At 42.7% G+C, this 20,438-nt stretch overlaps 1 protein-coding gene across 1 annotated transcript in view; it reads right to left on the reverse strand.

Annotated features, from left to right (window-relative positions):
• Nucleotides 1–20,438, reverse strand: part of LOC144506139 (FERM and PDZ domain-containing protein 4-like) — a 559,161-nt gene that overhangs the window by 229,550 nt on the left and 309,173 nt on the right. Inside the window, exon 2 of the mRNA XM_078231973.1 lies at nucleotides 6,553–6,669. Coding sequence (XP_078088099.1) covers nucleotides 6,553–6,669 — 117 coding nt within the window. The remainder of the gene's footprint in view (nucleotides 1–6,552; nucleotides 6,670–20,438) is intronic.

The following is a 20,438-nucleotide window of genomic DNA, read 5'->3' on the forward strand; positions in this document are numbered from 1 at the left end:
TGTCTACAGGCCACATCTGATCTGCTCTACCCAAACCATTAATGGTTACTATAATTCTCCATCATTGCTTGTCCCCAAATGTAAAATTGGAGCAAATATTTCCAAGCTCAAACATTTCAGAAATATTATCCAGAACTAGTGAAAGGAGCCAAGTACCGGGTATGTCAAGAAAGTCACTGCAGGAAGCAACGTCAACTTATGTTTTTGAAGTAACTCCGAGCTTGAGGAAAGACATGAATGGTGGATCTCCATGGGTGGAAAAACAATCTGAAAGTTAGACAGATGGAGGAAGTATTTTATACACTGACAGTACTTTCCCCAGGCTTTTCTACTTCTCTGCTGGGAGGATTCACTCAGATGGAATTTATTGTATAATATAAATCACAGTGATACAGCTTCTGACATGTCTAATTGCTCACTTCACTGCTTCTGTTATTCCACAAGAATCTTGGATATAAATGGCTGTGGCTGGACATTGACTCTACATCAACAGGGGATAGAATTATATGCATGAATGAAACCTTTTTCATATTTGTATTAATTCCGGGAAAGTGAGCGCAATTTTAAAGAGTATCTTACTATGTTATAAAGAAATGGATTTTGTGTTCAAACGTGGAATGGATATGGGGAATGTTGAAAATTGGGTCTGAGCGTGTTTCATGTCTAATTACTTCTGCTCAAGATTTTCCAGTTGGCTGTGTTCAGTGCACTGACCTCAATGCTAACAAAATATTTAACTGATACTGACATGAGTTCTTGGCTTTTGCACAGGTTGTTGCTTCTTGCTTTCGAAGCCAATTTTGAATGGAAGAGAAGCTCCAATGTAAAATGAGCTCTTAAGGTGGAAGAGGCTTTGGACTTGACACTTTTGGGGTTTTTCTCTCCAAATCCAAAATGTGTCAAGTCCAAAGCCTCTTCCAGAGAATTATCTGACCCACCTCCCTCCTCCCCGCCACCACTGATCTGAGTCAGAGAGCCGTTGGAAACTCTGAACTCGCTCTTCAGCAGCTGGAGCGCCCGATTCAGACTTTTATTCAGCAGGTTCATTTTAGTGCGATTCCTGATCGGCGAACACGGTGGTAAAGGGGGGAAATGCTGATAAAGTTGGGCGGGCAGTTCATTAATTCAATTGAAATACATGCAAATGCTTTTAAATTGCCGTTGCGCCTGTTTTGGGTGTGAATCGGATCGTCGCCATTACCGAGTTTCACTAAAGTGGCCACCTGCACGGATGCGGGCGCGGATCACATTAATGGCCTCACACCCGACTTTACCATGTTTTGTCGCCCAAAAACGGGCGCGACGCAATGGTAAAATAGGCCCATTGTAACTGTTCTAATGGACAAAACTGCAATGTATCGGATACCAAATATAAATGCAAGCAGGTAATGTTGAATTTGTATAAGGCATTTGTTGAGCTACAGTTTACTCTACTAGATTCACTGGCATTCTATAAAGAATGGAAGAATGGGATTGAGCTGAAATTTGGAAGAGTCCAAGTTTATGGAAGGTGTAAGTTGGGAACCGGTCAACAATCACTGGAATTGTTAAGTCCAGATGTAACAATGGCATGGATGAAAGTTTCAGGAGGAGATGAGCTGAGGTGGGGCAGGGATGCACCAGGTTTACAGAGCTGGAGGTAGGCAGTTTTCTTGATAGTGTAGATAGCTTGGTTCAGGGTCAATCACCATGCCAAGGTTGCAAACTCTGAGGTTTAACGTCTCTGGGAGGGGGATGAAGTTGATGGTTAGAGGACAGAGTCTGAGGCGGGAACCAAAGGCAATGGCTTCAGTCTTTCCAATACTTAGCCGGAGAAACATTTCACTTATCCAATACTGGATGTCTGACAGCAGCATGACAAACTCGAGACAGTGGATGGGATTGAAAGTGGTGGTGGTTAGGTTGAGACAGGTGTCATCGTCATTCAGTGGAATCTGCCATACAATAACATATAGATGAGAAGTAAAAGATGTCCAAGGATAGATCCTGTGAGACTTCAGAGGTACTGTTATAGGAGTGTGAAGAGAAGCCATTGCAGGTGATTCTTTGGTTTTGACTACACATAAGAATGAAACCACTTGAATGCAATCCTACCCACCTGGATGAGGAGGATTCTGTAGCCATCCTTGTCAAAGGATGCAAACAGGTGGAGAAAGAGGAGTCAGGATAGATTACCCTGGTCATAATCACATAGGAGGCTATTTATGACTAACGTAAGAGTCAATTCAGCAGCGATAGAGACAGAAACCTAATTGGAGGGGAATAAACATGGACTTGCTGAAAAAGCAGACAGGTGACAACATATTCAAGGAATTTGGAAAAGAAAGAGGCATTGGAGATGAGGCATTAGTTTGGAAAGATAGAGGATTCAAGAGTTTGTACTTTTGAGGAGGGGTGATGATGGCAAATTTGACAATAATAATAATTATATAATTTCTTCACTGTTGCTGGGTTAAAATCATGGAACTGCCTTCCCAACAGCATTGAGGCTGTTCCTACAACACATGGACTGCAGCGGCTCGAGAAGGCAGCTCACCCCCACCTCGCATAGGCATATAGGAATGGACAATAAATGCTAGCCTAGCCAGGGACCCCACAGAATAAACAAATAAAAGAAACTGGGGAATAGCTTTGCATTCCCAGGACAATACTGGAATTATTAAAGTAAAGGAGAGCAGGAACCACCAGTGCTCTTTGTGGTCCAGCCACACCTGGTGTTTAATATCTAAACCAATATTTGAAAAGGAAGAATGTAAATAAAATGGAGGTTAAGACAGTGGAGTGAGATTAGATAGTAATTGAGGAGCTAGCAATGAATATTTGGCTTAAAGGCCTCCTTCTGTTTGAAGAAATATTCCACCATGTGTGAAACCTGTATTGTATATGCATTGTGTCATCATTTTCGTATTATCAAAACAGATGCATGATGGTTATGAACAGATGGAAGGTACAGTTGGAGCCTCAAATGTACCCTGATTCATTTAACACATGTATCCTTGGATATATAACTTATATTTATATGATTACAGTTTTGTAGCAATTAAAAAAGTATACAGTAATTAACCTGCACAGGAGTGGTTGGCACCATATAACATACAAACTGTCAAGCTTTGTGGAATGGTTAGGTAAAAGCAGCATTCTGTCCAAGTGCAATCAACAAAATATGAAATTGCTAACATCACTGTAATGGCAGCATTACTAACAAGTTACCTAATTATGGCCAGGCAATTCAGAACTATTTCTTCTCTGCATAGATTCCTTACAATATCTAGCTTGAGAACAGACAGGAATGTAACAAAGGAGCTCAAATTTGCTGTTTGAGCTTTGAAAGAAACATAGAAAGACAAAATATGAAACAGTCCCTTCCTATTGTCACAGGCTGATGACTGTTCAGTCAAAGTGGTGTGGCATCCTGAAGACTACTCAATCTCCCTTTGCCCTGAAAGAACAGAGATAGCGGCGGGCTGAAACATGCCCCTTTGTCTGAAAGACACACACTGCCTCATTGGCCACCTCACCATTTGGATGAGCTCCTTCACCCTCTATCCATTCTCAAGAGTAAAAGAGAAATCAAACCTATAGAGTCAAATTGCCTAGCCTCAAGGAGAAAAGGCTCCCCTGGAATAGGAGGACTAGGCAGCAACAAACACACAAGAAGAGAATTCAGTGAAAAACTCAGGTAGAGAAACTAAGAGCTACACAATTGCAGCTAGCCTAGGTGGGCTGGGAATTTCCTTCAAGCCTTCTAACATGTGAACACAAACTCCACCCAAAATAGCATAACCAATATAATTTTCATTCTGCGCTATAAATTACTGCTAAGGTACATATAGGTGCTAAGCTTTGTGTGATATTTAATAAAATATCATTGTACCATATTGGTGTCACATGAATCATTGGGAAAGTGGGTAAAAACAACATTATTCCCTTAATTTTACATCATCAAGATCCTCTTCATTTACATTTCAGCCCTGAAACAACAAACTTGCTTTCTATTGATGACCTCATGAAGTAAACACAGCAGATTAAAACAACTCAAATAGAACCTAAACTCGACAAAACCGCAGGTGGGAAGTTTTCCACCCCTATTGTCAGTGGGCAGGAATGGCAGCGGGAGCAGAGAATCCAACAGGACCCCCCAAAAGGCTTTAACACCATTGGGATTTTCCATTTCCATTGTCCCCAACCCCATTACCAATATCACTAGCGGGCTTCCCCACTCTAATATACCCCCACCATTTTTAAATCTGCAGCACCATTGGTGGGGTTTGCAACAGCTTTTGGCAACTGGGGACCTTGCAAAGAGAACCCAACAGGGTCGCAAAAGTAAGTACAATCCCCAATGGGGAAGGGAGGGTCATGCCTGGGCAGTATCCTGGCAGTTCTCAGGTAATGCCAGGGAGGGGGGCTGTGAATGGGGAGGTCCATTGGGAGAGTGGGGGGTGTAATACTTCCCATGGCTGTGGTGGTGGAGGACGTGAATTCCATGGTTGGGAGGGTTTCCCTGTGTCTGTGGGGGTGGGAAACCCATTTTCTTATTTTTAATTATTATTAGATCAAGGCATCCTTTAAAAGCCTCTCCCCAGTCTCTTGCAGGCCAATGCTGCTAGCGGGGCAGGCTCAGCCAGTGTGAAGTCATGGGACTCGCCTTCAAGATTCTTTTTGACAAAGCGTCAAAAGATATGGTGGGAAAAGCCAGCAGTGGGGCCCAGTGAGCTACACACTACCTGCCCACTTAAACAAAAAGGAAAATTCTGCTCGCAGTCTTTCCTTGCCTTTTGACAGTTTTTGTTAAATCACATTCATCTACATTGGAGCATGCTGACAAGCAATATTTTTTGAAAGAAAAATTAAAATCTAGGTGGCGGCCCAAGAGTCATAACATGGGTAATGTTATGGGTAACGTTGGGATGTGGGTAAGATTGAAATGAAGAAAACAAGGCAAATCAAAAATTATTGGGTGCCACCATGGGCTTTAAACGGCTACAGATGATGAAATTAAGCCAAGGTTGAGGGAGGTAGAGCTCGGCAGTTCGAGAGTCATGGAAAAAAATAAAGACAGAAGACAGAACTAGAGGAAAAAGAGCAAATACAGGATGATACTGGAGTTTAGTAGAATGAGAGAAGCAATATTCATAAGAATGGATAAAATACCGAACAGACACATAGGCCGGAATTTTACTGTCCCACCCACCACGGGAATCAGAGCGGCAAACCATGGAAAGGCCTGTTTACCTCAGGCGGAATTTTACGGTTTCATGACAAGTGAGGCCATAAGATCCTATGAATACTGGGCAAACAGAAGCTTAAGTTTGCAAGTGCCGCAGTGACATCTTTGAAATTAAAATAATGCCCTACTAATACCCCTCAAAGAAAATTTCCACTGCTGAAATGGATTTGTCACTCAGAATTTTCTTGGGATAGCGATGCATCAAATGCTTTGCCCCATGAATACAAATAATATGTGGGTAGAAAGTTCTCTTTTTTTTTGACTGTGTATCGACTCGGGGGCTTGCGTCCCTGGTGGGTTCTGTTTGTCAGTTCCTTGCTTGTAAAAGCCTGTCCAGAACCCCAGTGACATGGCGATATGCCGCTGGTGGTGTTAGAAGGGGGGATTTTCCAGCAGGGAAGCCTGCTAAGCATATTTAACGGAATTCAAATTGTGTTCCTGTCAGTGCATGGCAGGAACCCCTTTATGTTATTTGAGGGGCACAGCGTCGGACGGGGGTGGACAATGATAATCAAGTAGGGAAATCCCACTGGCGTGAACGCCATTTTGGGAATTTCCCCTTGATTCTCTGTCCCCCTTGCCATGCCACTCATTGAAAAGGGGGTGGATAATCCCCTCTTCCCAACTGACTGCACTTAATTGCATCATAAATAAAAATGTGACATTGGAAATCATTGCCATTAATTGATGTTAGGAACTGAAAGTAGGTTTGCCACTTTTTCTTTTATGAAATCACGTGGACTTAGATAGGAGTTTCATCTTCGATGTGTTCTCTACGGAAAGAGAAATTTAATTGAGCACTTTAATAGTTAAGAAATGAGAAGAAGAAAATGGATAGCTTTCTTAAAAATTAGATGCCTGATTTACATTTTACAAGTCTTTAGAATGGCCACTCAAAAATCGACTGTCCAACTTGGGAAATTTTGTGTTACATTCCACGGCTGGAATTTCACTTCTTGCCACGAGAATTGTAGCAGGTGAGAGGCGGACAATGGGAAGGTCCGTTGACCTTGGGTGGGATTTTACGGTTTTAGGATGTGTGAGGCCATAAAATTCCGCCCTGTAATATAATGGCTGGATACTGAACAACCAATTTCAAAGCAAGCTATTTCCTTCATGATCTGTGACAGTCACTCAAAAAAGTTTGGAGAATAAAGCAGGAAGGGTTAACAGTTTTTTTTGTTATTGCGCATTGTTCAATGACGATTTCCAGATTACATAATCTAATTGGGACAGAATCTGCACTCTCATATGGTCTGCTTGCAGTTTCTGTGTAAAGCAAGAAAGATTGGACTAAAAATGAATCCGGCTTTGGAACTTACTTGATGTAGTAATCTCTGCCATCCTTAGTAGTCGCCATCTCCCATCCATAGGGAAGCCCCTGAGAACAGTTCCAGTTCAACGGAGAAGGTAACCAGCCCGAAGACTTGGTTCTGTGGCTAGAAATAAGAACATTAATTGATTAAGTTGGAAGTTTAAGCATCACTTTTTCTTTACTATTAATTTCACCCTTCAGCAGCCATGAGAAAGGTTAATGAAGGGTGCAGTCTGAGGAAGCACCAGGAGCAGAGTAATTTACCTTGCATTTTTGGGGGAATGATCATCTATGACTAATGACACTAAACATGCAGTGAGCCATAGAAAATGCTTGTTATACACAAAGCCCAGTATTCCCAAGTCAATCCAAATGCTGCACACCATAAGGGTAGAATTAATCACAAAATTTCCTTAAATTAACCGTGACTACATTTCAAAAGTACTTGGTTGGTTGTTAAGTGCTTTGGGGACATCCTAAAATCATAAACTGCGTTGTATAAATACAAGTTATTTCTTTTATAAGTATGCAGATATTCTAAAATAGCACATTTTAGACAAGTTTAATTACATTGATTCCTTTACTATATATACGCTATCTTTGAATAAAACACATTTTCACCAATTTTACCAACAGTGACTCATTTCCTCTTTACATGTGCCCCATATGGCTACATTAACTTTTTTATTACTCCCTTACTTAAAAAGCATAATTTCTCATCTCTCAAACATAATGGAATTCAACACATTAGTCTAATAGGATTAAAATGTTTCAGTGAAATTATATGCACAGTTAAGAATAATTAGTATGCTTGCTTTCAACTTCACAAACCATTACATGTCATTAATCAAGCCCTCTTTTATTATTCCTTTGTGTCATTTTATTGGACCTTAGCAGCAATGATAGCATCAATCAAATTTCCAATTCCAACCATATTTACAAGGGGTCTGGTGCGTTTTCATTGCATCTATTGTAATGTTTACACAGTTACTATGATATAAAGATATACAAACAGCTGGACAGACAGTTAAGTGAATGGATGAGATTCTTTCGTAGTCATGATGTGGAGCTGCCGGTGTTGAACTGGGGTGAACACAGTAAGAAGTCTCACAACACCAGGTTAAAGTCCAACAGGTTTATTTGGTAGCAAATGGTATTTGCTACCAAATAAACCTGTTGGACTTTAACCTGGTGTTGTGAGACTTCTTACTGAGATTCTTTCCCCAGTGATGTCGTTGGAACATCTACTAGTTGGCTTGGAATAGCCAGAAAGTTTAGAAATGTGAACATTGCTTCACCTTAGTGCAGGTAGGGTGGCAGTATAGGTGCCACATCTTTCCCGCTTGAAAAAAAACACAGCTAAAGTGCCAAGTCCAACTGTTTTTCAGTACCTTTTGCTACATGCAAAACATATATACGTGGACATTAAGAGGAATGGAATAAGGTATTTGAGATGCCTTCTACAGTTGAATATTCAATGGACTTGTCAAGATATGAATTAAGAGCAGGAGTAGGCTATTTGACCCTTTGAGCCTACTCTACCATTTAATAAAATCATGGTCGATCTGATTTTGGCCTCAGCTCCAATTCCGCCCACCCCAAAACCTTTGACTCCCTCATCGGTCAAGAATCTATCTACCTCTGCCTTAAAAATTTTCATGTTCCTGCCTCCTATCGCTCTCTGGGGAAGAGTGTGCCAAACATTCACAATCATCCGAGGGAAAAAAATTCTGCTAACCTCCATCTGGCCTCTCTCACAGGGGGAAACATCCTTTCAACATCCACCTTGTCAAGTCCCCTCAGGATCTTATGTGTTTCAATAAAATCACCTCTCAAGCTTCTAAACTCCAATGGATTCAGGCCCATCCTATCCAACCTTTCCTTACAAGATAAACCACCACCACCCCTCATCACAGGTATCAGTTGATTTGTTTTTAGAAATGGTTGCAGAGAGTAGACTGTTTGGGTCCACTTTAAAAAAATTGACATTTTGCTAAGATGCCAGATCAGAATTAGTGCTTTAATTGGAAGGTCAGAAAAGAAAATGACAGAAAGTCTTCAACAAGTTATAAATATCTCATACTAATACTCTGAACTGAAGTTCCAGCTATTACAGGACCAATGTTAGAAAGCATACTGAACCTTTGAAGCATCATGTGGCTAGCTAACAGCTGCTTCCTTTTACATGCTTATGGCATGTAACACATTTGATATTGTCTGTTCAGACTTGTTCCAAACAGTTCTGTGTAATTGGCTTGGTGAGAGTTTCCTTAAGCTGTCAAAAGTCTCTCTAGACCTGAGAGTTGTGCCTTTGTTCTCCACCATATCAGTTCACGGAGCTCAGAACTAACAATTAATCTCAGTCAAGATAAAGTGGTTCTGGAGAATATGTAGGATGCCCACTACATTTCCTGTTCTTTTAGGTAACAGAAATGTCACACTATTAGGTAACTTCAACATCAGAACAGAATAGATTGAACAGCCTCTGGAGTCTGTTCCACCAAACAACGAGATCATGGCTGATCTGTATTTTAACTCCATTTACTAGCTTTAGTTCCATTTCCTTTCTGTATTCTTCGTGTATAATGTTGCGATGAGAAAGTGCACTTGTTAAACAGGAGATGGTATATCGAGGAGTTGCAAACACTCCTGAATAACTGAAATCTTGTGAAACAATGCAAAGAGGATTTTAAAAAGTTCTGAACAGGTTGTCTGTTGCAGATTAGTGTTCTGTGCAAATACCACGAGTGCTGTTGTTCCTCCAAGATTTGCAATATACTGAATTTTCCATATTTTATGGTCTATAAATTTAGCATGAAGCATCCTTTTCCAGACACACTAAGTATACTCAATACGACAGGCAGGAAGTGTGCACATACAACCAGAAGTGTATTGCATGGCTTCCTGATAAAGGAAAAAATATAATAGGCATCCAGGACTCATTCTTGAAACAGGCATTAGGATTTTTGCAGATATACTTATCCAGCTTCCGCTTAAATGCATCTCTGTTTTTTATCTCAACTACTTGGATGGCACGGTGACACAGTGGTTCGCACTGTTGCCTCACAGCACCAGGGATTTGGGTTCAATTCCCGGCTTGGGTCACTGTCTGTGCGGAGTTTGCACATTCTCCCCGTGTCTGTGTGGGTTTCCTCTGGGTGCTCCGGTTTCCTCCCACAGTCCAAAGATGTGCGGGTTAGGTGGATTGGCCAGGCTAAATTACCCCTTAGTGTCGGGGGATTAACAGGGTAAATGTGTGGGGTTACGGGAATAGGGCCTGGATGGGATTGTTGTCGGTGCAGACTCGATGGGCCGAATGGCCTCCTTCAGCACTATGGGTTTCTATGATTCATATTACATTTTCCTAGCAGTTGTCTTAATAGAAGCATTAATCTGTTTATTTCAAATGGATTAAAGCTTTCACTGAAGTGGCAGACACAAAGAATATCATACAAAGGCATTAATGCATGCTCCATGTGGTAATGAATTTCACATTCTCATCAATCCTTAAGTTCACTAGTTCCTCCTGAATTCCTTACTGGATTTATTATTAGCTATCCTACATTTATTGGACCTGAGCTCTTTCCACCCCACCCTGCCGCCATCATCAACCCCTCATATTGAAAACACTTTTTCTCCAACAATCCCATTGAAATATGGTGGTGAGTAGCTCAGTTATCCAAAAGGCTCGATTAGAATTTGTTTTCTAGTTTGCTGTATATAGGCTTTAGGTTTTCAACTCCTATTCTGTAAAAATACTAAGCTTCAAACTTCGAACATCCAAAGAAGAAAAATTACACAGCAAGGCACAACTTTGCGGCTTTTCTTTTTGTTGCACTGAAGACGCGGTCATATAATGAAATGGGGGGTAACTGTTTTCCCCTACAGCTAAATAGAAGAACAAGATTTCAAAGTTAATGTGAGTCCTGCTTACCACCATCATGAAAATCAACTCCTTTGACAGTCTGTTGAGAAATCTGCTCGAGTGAAGATAACACATTTGACTCACGCATTTCTCAAGACTTGCCCGACAACTAATGCCTTGCAAACCCTTTAGCAACTCTTCTACTTTGACCTCAGATCTTTACCACTGAGTAATCTGGCTTTCTCAACTCTTAACATGTGGTTCAATGTAGAGAACAATATAAGATCCCCAATGAACGTTGCATAGTACAAGTTCTTGTTGCTGAGTAAATACATTATTAAAATCACTTTGTAAACTGCCAAATCACTAACTGAACAAACACAAGAAGTTCCCCATTGCCAGTTTGATGACTTGTGTCTTGTTGATGCTGTTTTGTTGATACCCATCTCATCTGCCTTGCTTTCACATACCCCATGGGCTCTCCCTCTATCGAACTGATGTGTAACACTAAGTGACAGGATACACTGCACATCAATAGTCAAGAATTATCTAGAGGATATAATATACTTTTCACATCTGGAACTTGTTGTTTTAAACACTTCACAACATACTTTATAAACATCACTGCCGGGGCTTCGGATAAGTGACAGAGAACATTAGTATATGCCTGAACAAATTTCAAATAGACTAAAAATACATCTCAAAAGGGAGTTGGTTCATGCAGGATCTCCTTTTATCTCTGCAATGCGAGTTTAAATACAGCCCAGAGTGATGGAATGAATGACTCTTGCGTCCACTTACTCTTTAAAAAAAAGTCTAAATCTCAATTCAGTCTTACTGGATACGCAACTAAAATTTAATTCAGTACTAATCTATTATATAAATCCAGAAATTGCTTTGGCTTCAACAGTGGATGTGAATGTATTCATATTACATTTTTCTAGCACTTATCTTAATAGAAGCATTAATCTGTTTATTTCAAATGGATTAAAGCTTTCACTGAAGTGGCAGACACAAAGAATATCATACAAAGGCATTAATGCATTTCATAGAATCATAGAAACCCTACAGTGCAGAAAGAGGCCATTTGGCCCATTGAGTCTGCACCGACCACAATCCCACCCAGGTCCTACCCCCTTTGGAAAGGATGTCCTGAGGCATGGTACATTGGGGAAACCATGCAGACGCTACGACAACGGATGAATGAACACCGCTCGACAATCACCAGGCAAGATTGTTCTCTTCCTGTGGGGGAGCACTTCAGCGGTCACGGGCATTCGGCTTCTGATCTTCGGGTAAGCGTTCTCCAAGGCGGCCTTCACGACACACGACAGCGCAGAGTCGCTGAGCAGAAACTGATAGCCAAATTCTGCATACATGAGGACGGCCTAAACCGAGATGTTGGCTTTATGTCACACTATCAGTAACCCCCACAGCTTGCCTCCTGGGCTTGCTGGCTGTCCTGTCTGGAGACAACACACATCTCTTTAACTTGTGCTTAATGCTCCCTCCTCCACTCACATTGTCGGTATCTTTAAGAACTGGTTGGCTGTAGAGATTTGCATTCTAATCAGTATTCTGTAACTTGATTTTGTGTCTCTGTGCCCTGTTTGAGAGCAGATTTCCACTCCATCTGACGAAGGAGCAGCGCTCCGAAAGCAAATGGTATTTGCTACCAAATAAACCTGTTGGACTTTAACCTGGTGTTGTTAAAACTCTTACTGTGTTTACCCCAGTCCAACGCCGGCATCTCCACTTCAAGTGTCACCCCAGGACTTGATGGCCAAGAAAGGTGTGTTCATAACGCAGCCAAGCAGGTTGAGTATCAACCTGCAAAATCCTTTCAACACACGCCAATGGCAGGTGGTAAGAATGGGTGAGACTCCTGCTCACACATGCTTGAAGTGGAGTGGTGCCCTCAAGCTATAAGCCTCTGGTGACAGATTAGTGACCTGCTCCAGAGAAAACCTCGCTATCAGAACAGATGAAAATCTGCCCTGTGCACCACTAGGTGCAGCAAGATCTGAATTGGGACTATGCTGACATGGGTAAAAATATAGGGACATAAGAAACTGAAGCAGGGCTAGACCATTTGGCCTCTCAGGTCTACTTCACAATTTAATGCAATCATGGCTGATCTTCCTCCTCAATTCCACTTTTCCACTCAATATCCCTTAATTCCTTGAGTTTCCACAAATCAATCTGAGCTTTGAGTAGACTGAGCACCCATAACCCTTTATCCGATGCACTACTTCTATCTCTGCAAAGTTGCTTGCCGACACCTCCATCTTACCTCCGCGATTGTTGAAGACTTTATTAGGATGAAGGGCTTATCTTATGAAGAAAAGCTAAACAGGTTGGACCTATACTTACTGAAGTTTAGTGGAATGAGGGGTTATTGAAACCATACAAGATCCTGATATGATGGATACCCAGAGAATGTTTCCCCTCATGAGGGACATTAGAATTCGGGGGACACCATTTAAGAACAAAAGGTCTCCCTTTTAAAATGGGGATGAGGACAAAGTTTTTCTTCCAGAGAGTAATGAACCTGTGGAATCCTCTCCTCCAGAAAGCAGTGGATTTACTTCTTCAAAGCTGAGTTCAATAGACTGTTGATAGACAAGGGGGTTACGGGTTGGGGCAGATAACAAAGTGGAGTCAAGACCACAACCAATCAGCCATAATCTTATTGAATGGTGGGACAGTCTCAGAGGGCCAAATGCCCTACTTTTGTTCCTAACTTTGTAGCCTCTAGGCCAAATTCTCAGTGTCTTCCCTTTTCCTAAGTTCCAGTGTATGTAGTAAGCCCGATAAACTTTAACCTGTGGGTCTACATTGGCTGCACAATACATCAAATTGAAAATTCTTGTCCTTACCTATCAATCTCTCCATTGTCTCATCCATGCTACATTGCGATGTTTTTGAGCATCCCATCCCCTCCACTATTCTCCAGTGCTATGATTCTGGCCTCCTGTGCATCCCTTACTCCATCTTCAGCTACATGCAGCCCCACTCTGTAGAATTCCCTCCCCAGACTGCCCAAGCTCAGTACTTCGCTTGCCCAACCGACCTTCCAAAAATTCTTCTCAGAACATATCTTGTTGTACAAGGTGTCATCCAGCTTCCTGAAACCTCCAGGAAACAGTCTGCAGCTGCTCCTTTTTTGTGAACAGTCTTGGGATATTCTTCCAGTGGAGAAGGACAAATTAACAAATTGATTCTGTTACCCTGAAGTGGAGCTTGAAGCAATGTCAAACAATCGCATTAACAAGTGAACAGAGGGATGAGAGAATAAGTTGTGAGAGCCACCACAAGTTACGCTGAGGTCTGAAATTTCACAATATATTTAGAAATAATAATATATTTAGAAAGAAGAAAAGCAGCTCTGAGATCACCATGAAAATTTGATAACGGATTTCAGTCTGGTATACCTGCACTGTCCTGTTTGGAGACAATACACATCTCTTTAACCTGTGCTTAATGTTCCCTCCACTCACATTGTCTGTATCTTTAAGACCTGGTTGGCTGTAGAGATTCGCATTCTAATCAGTATTCTGTAACTTGATTTTGTGTCTCTGTATGCCCTGTTTGAGAGCAGATATCCACTCCATCTGACGAAGGGGCAGCGCTCCGAAAGCTAATGGCATTTGCTACCAAATAAACCTGATGGACTTTAACCTGGTGTTGTTAAAACTCTTACTGTGCTTACCCCAGTCCAATGCCGGCATCTCCACGTCATGAATACCTGCACTTCACAGCTTTTAGGTTGCATTTTAATAATAGGCACATTTGTATGTCATGACACCAGCAGATGAAGTACAATATAAAAATTGGTACTCATGCGCATAGACCATACGCAACTTATATGCCCATTACACACGAACAGCCTGCCCTGATGAATAGGGGCAACAGCCACTACTGTTACTGTCTCATGCTTCAACTCACATTGAATGAAAACACAATGTTCAGACATATTTATCTTCCAATTTTCTCCCTACTGCTTTTGGTGCTGCTGTGGCAAATGACAGCAACACATTGCAGTTTTGCCTTTAAAATGGAAAGATCATGGAAGGTGCTGCCAGCCCCCTGATACTTCATCCACATGGCAATTGTTCCTCTATGAATTGCCACAATAGGGGACTCTTTGACTCTGGGCAATTGAGCAAAACATATATTATTAATCCCTCTCAAGTTTCATTTCTGTTTTACACTGTCATTCACAGTCAAAATTAACCCCCAATGAGTATCCACAGGTATTTCAACAGTGAGGGAGCATTACAGCTCCATTACAGAGTTTGTCTCAACCATCATGGCAGGATAAAAGCGCATTACCACTCCAGACAAAGGCCACCAGGAAGCATTTTAGCATATTGTTAAGGGGATTCAAATGAGCACCAGACTGGAATTTTCCACCCACCCACCCTATCACCTGTCCTGTTGATTGATTTATTATTAGATCAGGTTCTCCATGGCGTTTCCCATCTTCCCCATGGAGACCTCAATGCACACACAACATCAGAGAGCAGGAGAGTGAATTCCTCCACCTCACGTGCCACTCTGTTGAGGGTTTCCAACAACTCTGATTGGTAATCCCTTGCCTCTTACTGCTTCTCCAGCATCTTGTCCATGCACACTTTTAGAAGCTCGTCATTGGACCTGGGCTGAGCAGAGGCCTCTTTCCCAGTAGTGCTCTGTTTGCTGGTGACCATGGCTGTTGCCCCCTCCTCCTGCTGCAGACATGTATGCATCAGGTGTGAGGCCCTGCCTAAATTAGATCTATGAGCCATTGAGGTGAGTGCCTCTGAACTGGTGAAGGGTGCAACTGAATTCTGTGATGACTACAGTTGAGAACTCATTGTCATTGTCTTCGGTCCTCTGTGGGCAAGGGCTGAGCTCAGCTTAGGATCGGGGTCTGGCCTTGCCCTCTCTCTGCTGGCACCTGGAATGTAAAGAGGAGAGAGTGAGTAACTGCATGCGCTGCCTCTTTCATTGTACCAAGTCTCCCTGTGGTTTCAAAGTTCAAAGGTTAAGCTTCCTCCCTGGATGTGAAGGGGAGGCCAACCTTGCCACCAGCACATGTATGGTCACTGTCCTCCTTTGCCACTCTTCATACTATGTGAGAGGGTGGATATTGGGCGTGTCCCCTCCTATTTTCTCCCCGTCGCCTGTTGTCGTCTTCTGCATGAAAATGGAAAATTTTCCATTTTTCAATGGTTTGTGAGCGCTTCTGAAGAAGGTGCCATTCATATGCTGCAAATCTCCATAACTGATCCACTGGCAACTGCATGTGCCATATGAAAAGTGCAGTGTTGTTGGTCCCCAAAAGTATTTCGGAAGCACCCTCCAGACCTGCAGGCTCTAACAGCTGAAAGGACAAGGGCAACATAGACATGGCAGCAGCAGCATCAGCAGTTGCCAACTGCATCTCCTCCAAAGATTTGTACCTTGTGTGTGGCTGGGTTAGCGATCTGCAATTGCCTTCCTACCAACGGACCATATGGATTGCAGGGGAGCTATGAGGCAACACCTCAACATGTTGTGAAGTGTTTTTATGTCTGGGTAGCACAAGTGGTGATCTTGCCATCGAGGCCCATGTCCCCGTTCCCATTCAGTGAGGCGAGTTGATGACCAGAGTGTTCAATTACCCTGGTGGTGCGAATTAGATCATTCATTCTTTTCCTGCACTGCAGGGCAGTGCTTCTCTGAATGGAATTGGCATTGACCACCCTGTCGACCTCCTCCCAAGAAGGTTTGGTGAGGCGTGTGGGCCTCCTCTTCTTATCTATTAGAAAAAGAACTTGCCTCCTGTCTTCCACGGCTTGCAGTAGTGTGTTCAGCGAGGTATCGCTGAGCCTTGGAGCCAGTGCTTGCTGTTTCCTGGCAGCCATGTTTAGGTCCAAACTTCTTGTGCTATGAATGAGTAAGCTGTCCAGTCGCCTAGTAAATATGCCGCATGGATATGATGACAACTGCACAACTTCCTGCTCACATGGCATGTGACTCGGCGGGAAAGCCCTGACTGCATAATTAATAAGCCCAGCATCATGTGATTCAGTGTTTGTTCCCACTAGGCTCTCTGACTTAAATGGGAGAAGCAAAAACAGTACATTAACTTTCCATTTGCTGTTTTTGCATTCCTATTCTGAGATAAAGTTCCGATTAGTGATGAAGGACTCGAAACTGAAATTTACTGAAGAGTATATTTAGAGCGGTAGTGGTATTGATTCAAATTCTGAGAAATTTGGGTTATATCTAAATCCCCAATATAAAATCAATATAGACTGATTGTCTAGAGCAAGCAATTTGGAAAATATCCTCAGGGAGAGAAAAGAATAAACACCAAACACAAGGTCCACTCTGCAGTCACAGCTACTATTCCTAACAGGCTACCGCAGGGCCACAGAAGCTTTTAACTATCAGGAGAAGCACAAACTTTTTTTTAATTTGTTCATTGGATGTGGGCATTGCTGACTTGGCCAATATTTATTGCCCATCCCCGAGGATCAACGACACGTTGTTGTGGAGCTGGAATTACATTTAGGCCAGACCAGGTAAGGACAGATTTCCTTCCCGAATTGACAATTCATGGTCATCATTAAACTTTTAATTCCAGATTTTTACTGAATTCAAATTTCACCATCTGCCATGGCGGATTTGAACCCGAGTCCTCAGAGCGTTACCCTGCATTCCTAGTCCAGCATCAATACCACTATGCCACTGCCTTCCCAATATAACATTTACCTCACACTTTAACTTGTACACCATCTGGGACGTCACTTTAGCCAAATCTGATTTACATGACCAATCCAACAATCTTAGACTCATAGAATCCCTACAATGCGGAAGGAGGCCATTTGGCTCATCAAGTCTACACCGACTCTCCAACAGAGCATCCCACCGAGATGCTATCCCCATAATTCCATGAATTTACCTTGCTAATCCCCCTGATCTACACATCGTGGGACACTAAGGGGCAATTTGGCATCGCCAGTCCACCTAACCTGCACATTGTTGGACTGTGGGAGAAAACCGAAGCACCTGGAGAAAACCCACACAGACACGGGGAGAATGAGTGGAGTTTGCATAGTCACCCAACACTGGAATTGAACCCGTGTCACTGGCGCTGTGAGGCAGCAGTGCCGCCCACATCTTTTGTAATGATCCATGGTTGTTCAATGCTAGAATGCAGTGATCTGAACTTCATGATATTGTGAGTATTAAATTAATTATCCTGGTTTTTCCCCTAGTCCTCTGCTGATGCACAATATAGGCACAAGGCAGCCTCTAAAACCTCGGTAGCAAATCTAAGAGCTAGACAGTGGTGGCTAACAGCGTTAAGTTTAACTGCATTCACACACACAAGCATGCACACACAAAGTTGCCAGAAATAGCAGCGAACCTGAGGGAGCATTTTAGAATACAGCAAAGGAGGGCCAAGAAGCTGATAAAGAAAGGGGGAATAGAATATGACTGTAAACTAGCAAAAAGCATAAGAACGGACTGTAAAAGCTTCTGTACATATGTAAAAAGGAAACAGTTGGCTAAGACAAATGTAGGTCTATTACAGCCAGAAACCAGGCAATTCATCATAGGGAATAGAAAAACGGCAGAGAAGCTAAATAGTTACTCAGTGTTTTTCTTCACTGGGGAAGATACAAGAAATCTTCCAGAATTAGAGATCCAAGGGATCAGGGAGAATGAAGAATTGGAGAATCCTAGTAGGAAGGTTGTATTGGAGAAATCAATGGAGCTGCAGATTGATAAGTACACGGAACTTCCAGATTGTTGAAAGAGTAGCTGTGGAGATAATGGATGCATTGGTGATCATCTGCCAATATTTTATAGCTGCTGGAAGAAGATTGGGGAAGGTAAAGCAAGTGTCACACCAATATTTAAAAAGGAGGTAGAGAAAAAAGGAAGAGCCATATCAATTTACAGCAGTAGTAGGGAAAATGCTGGAATCTGTTGAAAAGGATGTGATAAATGGACATTTAGATAATAAAGATCTGATTGGGCATAGTTAATATGGACTCATGGATGGGCAATGATATTTGATTAACCTGTTGGAATTTTTGAGGATGTTACTAATAGAATTTATAAAGGGAGTTGACAGGCATCATGTACTTGGGAGTTTCAGAAAGCTTTAGATAAAGTCAACCACAGAAGGTTCATTGGCTGGCAAGATTAAAGCACATGGAGACACGAGGTAATATACTGGCATGAATTAAGGATTGGTTATCAGGCAAAAAAGAGAGAGCAGGAATAAACAGGTGATTCTCACATTGGCAGGCTGTGTCTCTGGTGAGAGATTAGAAAGTGTAGATGCACAAAGTGACCTGGGTGCCCTCATCAATGGACGGAATCCTCCAAACAAATTTCGAAGTGAGAATAACGGAGTGATCCACGCCAGTCTCCAAGGCGTGTTCTGTACTGCAATGCTCCCACACTCAATCACTTCTTTAGAGAGTTGGGAATTTTGCGCTGGTACTGGGGGCTAAACATGCCTTTGAGCCTGGCTTCTGAGCACTTGGGTGCCATTTCGCAAAGGAGCACTGGTCTCTGAGTGCACTGGGAGATCCCCTTCCTCACCTCAAGGACATTGGGACCTCCCTACTCCATTGGTGGCATGTTCCCCAACCGTTCCCCGACACAGTTCACCGACACTGGGGCCCGCCCAATGGGTTGCCCTCCCAAACAGCTGACATGTCCTCCCATCAGGGCCCCCATCATGACATCAGGCACTGCTGTGGCATGTGTCCAATTTTCACACTGATGGTATCCAACTGGAACCACTGGGCTGTCCGGTGGACACTGCCGGGCACTGCTGGGCTGCCAGGTGGGCCCCGCCAGGTGGGCACTGCCTAATGGTCACTGCCCAGCCATGCCCCCAATCACTTCAATGGCCTCTGAGCCCTCTGGCATGACCATCGTGTTGTTATCACTGTTGAATCTCACTGTTATCGTGCCACATCTGAAGGCTGGTGAATTCTGTCCGCTGGGATTTGGAAGGTCTACGCATATTTAAATACTACTTTAAATATGCTAATCAGACTCACGCACCTTCTGGCAGCAATCTGGTTTGCGCCATTAGGAAGCAGCTGGGAGAACCGCAAACTCTTTGGCGCTAGGCGCAAGCGGATTTTTAGGCCCGCACACTATTCTCCGGGATTGGTGCAATCTACTTGTGGCGCACCGAGGTTGGAAAATCACCCCCAATCTGTCACTGAAAGCTAATATGCAGGTGCAGTATGCAATCAGGAAGACAAATGGAATGTTAATCTTTATCTCAAGAGGGTTTGAGTGTAGAAATAGTGAAGTTTTGCTTCAATTGTGTAGAGCCTTGGTTAGGCCACACCTGGAGTACTGTGTGCAGTTTTAATCCCATTACCCTAGCAAGAAAGAGGGAATCCAACAAAGGTTCACCAAATTCTTTCCTGGGATGCGGGACTGTCCTTTGGAAAGAATTTGGGGAAAAATGGGCCTGCATTCGGAGGACTGTAGTAGCTCAGTCACTGGGTATGTTTAAAGCAGAGATTGACAGATTTCTAAATGCCAGTGACATGAAGGGAGATGGGAATAGTATATGAAAAAGACATTGAAGTGGATGACCAGCCATGAGCCTATGGAACGGTGGGAGAATCCATGGGCTGAATGGCCTGCTTCTGCTCCAATGTTCCTCTGATTTTTATGACCCAGTGACACTCGAAGCGATATCAATGTGATTTTGATGAACTAGAAACTTAATTAGAGCTTCATTACTCCTATTCCATCACCACATCTTCACCAGAGGCCAGTGTATCAACAAGGCTTTTGCCACACTTCCAGTTAAGTTATGGTAGGAGAAACTGAGGAGATTAACAGCACTTGCTTTGAAGTGTTCAATTTTAATGTGTTTTGCTCCATTCAGCAGGGTAAAGGTTAACAAAAAACAAACACATGGAAAAGCTAAGACTGGAGCTCATTATTCTTTCATCAGCCTATCTGTCAAAAGCGATGTGCTTGTCAATAACACCAATTATTCAGCT

Source organism: Mustelus asterias, chromosome 17, assembly GCF_964213995.1.
Source record: "Mustelus asterias chromosome 17, sMusAst1.hap1.1, whole genome shotgun sequence".
Taxonomy (NCBI): Eukaryota; Metazoa; Chordata; class Chondrichthyes; order Carcharhiniformes; family Triakidae; genus Mustelus; species Mustelus asterias.